Source organism: Pristis pectinata, chromosome 35 (assembly GCF_009764475.1).
Source record: "Pristis pectinata isolate sPriPec2 chromosome 35, sPriPec2.1.pri, whole genome shotgun sequence".
NCBI lineage: Eukaryota > Metazoa > Chordata > Chondrichthyes > Rhinopristiformes > Pristidae > Pristis > Pristis pectinata.
Window position 1 is genome coordinate 11445854 of NC_067439.1, and position 8881 is coordinate 11454734.

Below are 8881 nucleotides of genomic sequence, written 5' to 3' on the forward strand. Positions count from 1 at the left end.
TCGTGCCCAACTTTGCTGGATTCCAAATTCCAAAGTATTGGCGCTTGAGTTGCAGGTATCCTTCCTGACCTTTTTATTCTGTTTACGGCCGTGTAGCATTAGTTTCCATGAAATGTAATCAGCAATATTCCAGTTATGAGCTTAAATCTATCTCTTAGCTTTCTTGCTGGAGTATGGTTCCTTGCCTGACTGGACAGCCTTTGAATGAAAAAGTTTATAGAGAATCAAAATATTCATGTAACCATGACCTCTTCTCCCTCCTCAGCAGCCCACTGGCTTTACTCAACACGTTTCCAACTTGTGCAATGGAGACACAAGAGACTGCAGGTGCTGGTATCTAGAGCCACCCACAAAGTGCTGGATGAACTTAGCAGGTCAGGCAGCATCTATGGAGGGAAATGGACAGTCGATATTTTGGGTCAAGACTCAACTCGAAACGTCGACTGTCCATTTCCCTCCATAGATGCTGCCTGGCCCGCTGAGTTCATCCAGTGCTTTGTGTGTTGCTCCAACTTGTGCATTGTGGCCTGTCCTCTGACCCTTCCCACCGGCTCCCCCTTTGACGACCTCCTCCAGATGAGGCCGATTGCTGTATTGCTTCCTCTCCCCATTTATATAAAGTTCCCTGGCGATCCAGTTTCTCAATTGTGCTCTTGATTGCTCTTTCATTTCCAAATTGTTTAACCTTCCTCGCTGGTCTCCTCTTTGCACCCTTTGAGATGGTGGTTGCTGAGCTGGTTGTCTCGGAGATGGCGAGGGGAATCGAGCACTCACTGCAAATCATGGTGTTTATTTGCAATATTGGTTTTATCCGTAATATTTGCGTATTTCCTTTGGAAGGACCTACTTAGAGGAGGAGTTGACCAAAGCTCGTGAGAAGCCCAAACTGCGGAAAGATATGTATGAGAAGATGATAGCGGTGGATCCAAACGCACCTACGCAAGAGGAGCATGAGCAGAAGGCCATTTTGAAGCCACGTTACATGCAATGGCGGGAGACACTTAGCTCTACTGCAACACTAGGATTCAGGATAGAAGGCATCAGGGTGAGTAAGCCCACCAGCCCACAATAACAAGAACCAGACAAACAAGAAGACATTTAGTCCAGTCATTTAGTGGGGCCCTGGATGTCCCAACCACCTTCCTGTTGCTTTTCCCTACATCCTTTACTAACAATAACTGTGTATCTCAGAGTTAAAATTGACGTCTGACCCAGCAACCGTTGCGGAAGAGATTTCTGATCCCTCTGGGTATATACATTTCCTACTGTACTCCTCCACAGGCCTGCCTCTGAATTTTAAGCTCCGCACTCCCCACATCTTCCAGAATTTGCAAATCAGGGACATAGTGCGCCTCAACCTCAAATTGTGACTTGAGAGGGAGTGCGGTGAGGGCGGGTCCCTTAGAGCTGAGGGGGTGTGCGGGGCCCGGGTGAGCCAGGTGCCAAATCATTGGGATTTCCAAACAATTGCATATCAGATTATCTTTCTGTGAAATCTGTACTGCTCTCTGAATGTGTCCTTTCCCCCAGGTTACCCAGAAACGAACATGGGACTGTCAAGGGCAGTGTTCGTCACTATAGTTAAGGGGAGTTTACTGGGACAGGGAGGAGTAGCCGCAGTATGAAGGGTAACAACAAAGATCAAAAGTTAAGCAGGATCATCAGCGCAGGACGCAGGATATTGCTGTCAGTCATTGATTCCGTTCCGACGTACCTGCCCCTCTCATTCCAGTTAAAAGCTTCTGTTTTCCTTTGATTCCCACAGAAGGCTGATGGGTCCTGCAACACAAACTTTAAGAAAACCAAACTCAAGGAACAGGTTATGGCAGCACTGGAAGATTTTGTGGACAGCAATAAGAACATCTTGGTAACTATTTATCCTCTGTTACAGTAGTTTAGTCAACAGCTTCTCTGTATCCAGCCAGAGGTTGTAACTTGCTCATGTTCTCTTTAAATACTCCAAATACAAGTAGTAAATGCACCACTTGTCATTTGAATCATGGAATCATAGAATTGTGCAGCAAGGAACAGGCCATTCGGCCTAACTTGTCCGTGCTGACCAGTGGACATCCTTCCACATTAACCCTATTGCCCAGCACTTAGTCCACAGCCCTCTATGCTTAAGCAATTCAAGTGTTCATCTAGACACTTCTTAAATGCTCTCAGTGACCTAGCTTCGACCACTCTCAGGCAGTATATTCTAGGTACATAACACTCCCTGGGAGCAGAAGGTCCCCCTTATATTCCCTCTGAATCTCTTCCCCCTTGCCCTAAACCTATGTCCTCTAGTTTTTTGAGTGGGGTCTTCAATATTCATCACCTAGAGTGGTGGTGAATCCTTGTGGAGGTGGTCCTATCTTCACACCAAGGGTACCCCCTTGTTGTCTTTGTGGCACTACAATCATGACTCGTCTTCTGACACCCCAAAGCCTCCTTCCCCATCAACAAAGTACAGTCAGGAGTGTGCCCAGATGAGTGTGGCTCCGATAACGTTCAAGAAGCTCGGTGTTATCCAGGGCGAAGCAGTCCTTTCAATCAGTGCCCCAAGCACTTTAAGCATTTCTTCTACCATGGCAGGTGGTAACTGCAGTGTGTGTCATCTGTACAATGTATTGCAGTTACTTGCCTAGGCTGCTCCAGCATCACCTCCCAAATCTACAACCTTTAAAATTTGAGGGCAAGGGCTTTAGGCGCAAGGGAACACCAGCGCATTCAGATTTCCTCTTCCAGTCGCACACCATCCTGCATTGAAAGTGATTCATTCACCCTCCATCACACACCAACAGCCCTGTGGTGTGTTGGTGTGTGAGCTCCTTCTCCAGGAGGACTGCAGGTGTCTCACCACCTCCACCTCAAGGGCATTGGAGATGGGCAGTAAATGCTGGCCTTGCCAGGGCTGCCCAGGTTCTGGAAAATGAACGAAGATTGGTGCTTTATCACTTTGACACTTTCTGGGCTGCTACACTTTCCTCCCCTAACACTATTGGCTGGAGCTCTCTCTCTTCTCTCCCACGTCCCCTACTGCCAGCCCTTGTGGGTGCTCTTCCCTCACCCCCACACCCCCCTTTTAGAGGCTGGTGCTCCCCTTCCCCTCTATTTGTGTGCTGCCCCACTGTTTCCCCTTCATTGAGCCGACTGGGCTGCACCATTGCACTGGGTGAGAGTTACACATCAGGTGGTGGGTGTTGGGCCAGCGTACTGGTCAGGTGGTGTGTGTTGGGCCAGCGTACTGAGCTGGACTTCACACTGGCTGAGTGCGATGGGTGAGCATTTCTATGCCACTAATGCTTCTGTTCTTCTGTTGCAGAGAAAGTATTTGACAAGGTTGAAAGAACTGAGGATTGCATTGGAGGGCTCGGAGTTTTTCAAGACCCATGAGGTAAACTATTTGTTGTCAGTCCACAGCTTGATGCTAGAGCCCAGTGAGCTAAGATCACAAGATATTTCTTTAATTGCAACTAAAATAATTTCTGCTAGGACCACCAATTTCAGCGGAAAGTCCAAGCTTTCCATCCCATAACTGTTTGAATCAAAACCATCTGTCCAGTTGTGGATGGGACAGCTGCCCTTTATTTTTCTGATCAGGCTAAATTTACCCTGAGCTCTCATTCACTGCTGACCATTGACTAGCTCCACTAGCTACATCACGTTGCCCTATCACAGGCATTGTTCCACCCATTGCCTTCCCCCACCGTCTCTGCTGCTGAGACTAACTTGCTTTCTCCCTTTGTCAGTTCCAGTCAGGGGTCTTTGGTCTGAAACATTGTGTTTCTCTTTCCACAGATACTGCCTGATGTGCTGAGTTTTTCTATCATTTTTTGTTTTTAATCCTGAGTTGGATGGCTGTGTGCGCCAGTCCCTGAATGTGTTGAAGTGTTGGCTCAAGCCTCCCTAGCCACCAGCAGAGTCTGGGAATGTCTTTGCTGTGCACCTCTCCTTCACGTTGCTCCATGACCATTTGTTTTGGCAAATGTCGGTGGTTTGCTTATTTGGTAAAGTTTGTTGCCAATATTTGCAGGTTGATTGTGGTAGGGGTGACAGTGCTGTTGTGCTGCCTCTCCCTCTCCATACAGGGATTTGTGCAGGCAGTTCATAGGTGTAGGTTTCTCAAGAGTTTGATCTGGAGACCCCATCCTGCTCATGAGATTCCATATGTGTCTGATTACCGGCTGACCACAGTCAGTATCCAGTGGCCTGTTTAACCATCAGGGGATTGCAGATGCATCACCCACCCTGGCTCACTTGAGCAGATGTATGACTGATGGGTGCCTTTTGGGGCAGCATCTTCACCACATAGAGTGCAGTGGATCCAACAGCTGGTTGACCACCATCTCAAAGGGCAGGTAAAGAGATCGATAAATGGGCTTAAATCCTGAGATCAGATTACAAAAGCCTCCCCTCCACTGGCTGAGTTAAAGTTGAGACCACCCTATACTGGCACACTGGATAGCCTTTTAATCACAGGTGATTTAGTTGCAAGTGAATCACACCACAAAAGCATAGAGTTTCTGATTGCAATCATGGAATTTTCTGTCCCTTGTTTCCAGGTGGTAGGAAGTTCCCTTCTCTTTGTCCACGATGACTCGGAGATGGCCAAAGTTTGGATGATCGACTTTGGAAAGACGGTGCTGCTACCCGACCAAGAGACACTGAACCACAGGGTGGCCTGGAAGGAGGGGAATCGGGAGGATGGCTACCTCTGGGGACTCGATAACCTCATCAATATCATCAGCAAGATGGTGGAGGAGTGACTCATTGCAGCAGCCCTCGGGGGTTCCATTCACAGCTGGCCTTTTGGATGACGCACAGCCTCTGCACAGGGAGAGCCTCTTGCCCGGAGTAGTCTTTTCCCCACTCCTGGCCAGAGTGAAGCTTGCTGCAGTAACCAGGAGCACAAGCACACCTGGGAGGATGGGGAAGGGGCGCCCGGTGGAAACCGGGGTGGGGGGGGGGGGGGGATGAGGGTGGGGGGGACATGCGTGTTTAAAGACGGGTGAACAAAGCCAGGACAAGGGCATGCCTGTGATCTACGGGGTTCTGTGTGCTGCAGCCAAGTTGTGAAGTTGTTGCTCCTGAGCACTGCACCCGGCCTCTGAGCTCTGGAGTAAAGTGAGAGGCAGGACTAGGGTTTGAACTCTAAGCTGCTGTGACAACGGTCAGCATGAACCGGACATTTTGCAGCTTCAGGGCAACTGGTTGAGTCAGTGAACTTTCTTTAATCCGCAACTAAAGAGGAAACACTGGAGAGGTGCGTAGCTATCTCTGATTAATTCCTAGGTTTGCATAGTATATATATTTTTTTAAAGCGGTAAAACTACTGCAAAACCACTCATTGAGGACAATAGCATTTATATGCATTTGAAATATTTTCCTGTTCTTGCTCAGTTTGCCTTGTCTGTGATATGCTGTGACTCAATAGAATCTAGTTTCCTATTGCTTGTACCTTCCCCTACCCCACCCTGGTCTCCCCACTGCATCACACACTGACAACAAATACTGGAGAGACGTTAGCAGTCGTCTGCTGTCTGGGTGTTGAGAGCCAAGGGCAGGGCGGTCAGAGTCAAACTCAGTAAAAGCCAGGTGGAATCATCCAAGGCAAGTATCCTTGGAGTTCATAGTGAAACATATTATAGTGTAAGTTTGTAATAGTGGACTTAGCCTTTTTTAATAACCTTTATTGAAAGAAAGCTAATCTTTAAGTTGAATATTAACTGGGTGCAGTTCAGTAGGAAGTGACTTCCAGAGTGCTTATGGTGAGTCTCCATGCACTGTTCCATCTCAGTCCCAATCTGTAGCTGGTGATGGCTCAGTTACATTATCCCTCTGAACCAATCAGCAACAATGGAGACGGGGAAAGGTTGGCCCTCATTGGATGGTGGTGTGGCAGGCTGGCCCTCATTGGACGATGCTGCTGTTTGCTGATTTGGCAGGGTGTTGGGCTTGCAGACTGCACTAGAAACTTGCCCCAGCCCAATTTCAAGATTTGGGAAAAAAAAATGCTTCTAGTAATGCCCATCACAAGGTTGCAGAGTTGGAGAAGATGCATTCTCAGGCTCAATATCCATTGAGCACAGTGTTTAACCGGAGGAGCCTTTACCATAATGTTGCTCTGAAATTTCCCCCACCCGCAGATTCCTACTGCTTGGGTAGTTAGTAGTTTCTGAATGGGTGCTGTTGTTGAAGAGTGCAGTCTGTGGGTGGGGATGCAGGTAGAGGAGGTGGGGGCAGGTATTTGACATCTTGGTTAATCCCTTTATGGTAACTTTTTTAAAATATTTGAATTCTGGAATATTTTTAGAGTTGACATTATCTCTGAGAAATACCAATCTTTATTATTATTAAGGATTTTTAAAAAACAATTGTTGAATGCAGAGATGGGCCCTCCACTCCGTGCTGTTGGTGCTGAAGCTGGATCTGTCTCTTTGGTACTGGTTTAATTTTGCGTCTTAATTGAGTTACATTGAGAGCTGTGCTTCGCTGAAACATCATTCCTGGGTGCAGACTACAGATTCGTCAGAGATCATTGTGGCAGATAACTGGATGTCTTTTTTTTTAATTGAGCACAAACTGAGAACTTTACCTGTCCTGAGCTGCTCCTCGATGTATGCAATGTTGGCTCAGGTCAGCTACTGTGTCCTTCATGTAACCCTGATCACATTAGTTGTTGCTGTGAAGAGGCTAAGTGTCAGGCTGTCAGGTCAGGCAGGCTCTGGTCCCACAGAGATTCCGAGCTTCATTTTAGAATTAAATTCATTGGTGGCAGATTGCTGAGTGTGTCATGGGAGTATGGGAGTCACAGTAGAGCAAAACAATAATGTGGCATACTGGCATTTGTGCCTTAATGTAGTAAATGCTCCCAAAAACAAAAGGGGAGAATTGACATGAAGCCAAAGTTGGAGTTATGATTGGGGAAAATGACTAAATTTTAAGTTAAAAAAACACTCATCAAATGTCCCTATTCCAAGGCAAACTCCCTTCATCCCATACTACACAAGCGAGGGGAAATTTAGAACTTTATTGCTGGAAATTTATCTCAGCTTGTACCTCCACTGAAATCCCAGGAGGGCACTGGAATAACAGAACAAAATAATCCTGCTGATTGTCTATGGTAATTCAGCCATTGTAAATAACTGGGGTCTTTCACCTTGTTTGGAGAAGCCCCCATTTTATAAATACCTGTTGTACTATATGAGAACCTGTAAATTGAATAGTAAATGCAATGTGCCTGAACAGAATACTTTTTTGCTGTATGTATGTTTGTTTGTGGCAGTGAGTTCTATCTTGGAGATTGAACACTGCTTCAATGCTGAGGGAGTGGTTGTAGAGTGGACATTAACAAGCAGAGCTCCTGTGTTATGCTGGAATTTTTTTTTAAATAGGATCTTTTGACGTTTCCTTTTTCAGGCTCCCCCAAAAGCTCCTTGAATTCATCTAGGATCAGTGCAACCCACTGTAGAGAAACAGTTAAGCAGTATTTCCCTGTATCTGGGCTGTTACAGGTCATGTTGGGATGAGATATCTGCCTGTGGCTTCTCATTTCAACATCTGTTTGTATTTATAAAGTGCCTTTAACATCCTGCACTTTTTAACAGGAAGGAGTATCAAATAAAACTTTAATATTGAGCCACAAAGGGTGATGAACAAGCAAATGAAAGTCTGGTTGGTCCTAGGGTTTAAGAGGTGCCTAAAGAGGGTAGAGGGGCAGACAGGGAGGGAGTTCCAAATCTAGGGCCTTGCCTACCAAGTGGCCAGAGGTGGAACAATTAAAATCAAGGAGACTGGAGGTCAAAATTAGGCGATTGCAGCCACCTTGCAGAAGAGTGAGCTGTTTCAGGACCTGCATAATCCTGGTACGAGATCCGGAGTGTAGTTTGGCCTCCTCTCCCTTTCTTTGTCACCTTCAACAACAGTAAGGACTTTCTAATTAAAATTGGCCATTAAGTCACTATTGTGTTGGGGTCAAGATTTGCAACCTTGTGTTTAGGAGAGGGAAGTGTTGCCTGGTTGTTGCTTTGTCAAACTGCGATTATTTCTCCCCCCCCCCAGGCTCCATCTCATCATTCGTTTAGATTGCAAGGTGTGAGTGCAGGAGTGTGTCGCTTCCTCACTTGTGCATTGCAGTTTACCATTTGAATAACTCCAGCCTTTGCAGCTTCCTTGCTTGAGCAGTGACTGTGGAGCCTCAGTGATGCAGCTTTAGCAGGGTCAGAGCTGATAGATTCCTGTCTCAACCGGAGCTTACTTCTGCAGCTCGTCGTCCTGTCACTGAGTCACGTCTTGGAGCACTGGGCTGGCTGAACTGGCTAGCACACCTGCCTGGGACTCGCTGTTCAGTTCTTGGCTTTAATTCTCATGAACAACGAGCTTCAGCCCCTCGTTTCTAAATTTGAGATCACCACTTTTGACTCTCATTACACTCAAATCTTTATTGTTTACAAAGCTATCTTTTTAAAGAACGTTATCCCACTCCCTCTTTGTATTTTCATTATGTATTTATGAACCATTACTGGACAAATACTGGAAGTGCATGTTTAATTTATATTGCATTAAAATTGTATTGCTGGGTTAATTTCCATACGATGTTATCTGACTGGTTCTTGTCATAATAAAACTGCCTCTTAATGGGGATTTCTACATATTTACTCATCTGTGCCTGTCTGTTTCATACTCCAAAATGTTTTTGTTCTCTGGTACCTTTTTCTTTCTCTTCTCGAAACACCCCCCCCCCCCCCCCCCCACCGAAATCTGGGTATTGGTAGAGTTCACAAGTTACTACTTGTGGCCTATGTGTTTCATTGGAAATAGACGGACAAGATGGGAAAATTTGAGAACACTCGGCTGGTTTGAAGAGGAGCACGAGGATGTGGTTTTGTTACGATGG

General features: G+C 46.3%; 1 protein-coding gene across 1 annotated transcript in view; it reads left to right on the forward strand.

Moving 5' to 3' along the window:
• itpkca (inositol-trisphosphate 3-kinase Ca) overlaps nucleotides 1-8641 on the forward strand; it is a 43574-nt gene extending 34933 nt beyond the window's left edge. Inside the window, exons 4-7 of the mRNA XM_052044325.1 lie at nucleotides 841-1045; nucleotides 1766-1867; nucleotides 3308-3379; nucleotides 4548-8641. Coding sequence (XP_051900285.1) covers nucleotides 841-1045; nucleotides 1766-1867; nucleotides 3308-3379; nucleotides 4548-4751 — 583 coding nt within the window. The 3' untranslated portion in view covers nucleotides 4752-8641. The remainder of the gene's footprint in view (nucleotides 1-840; nucleotides 1046-1765; nucleotides 1868-3307; nucleotides 3380-4547) is intronic.
• Nucleotides 8642-8881: the final 240 nt, after the last annotated feature.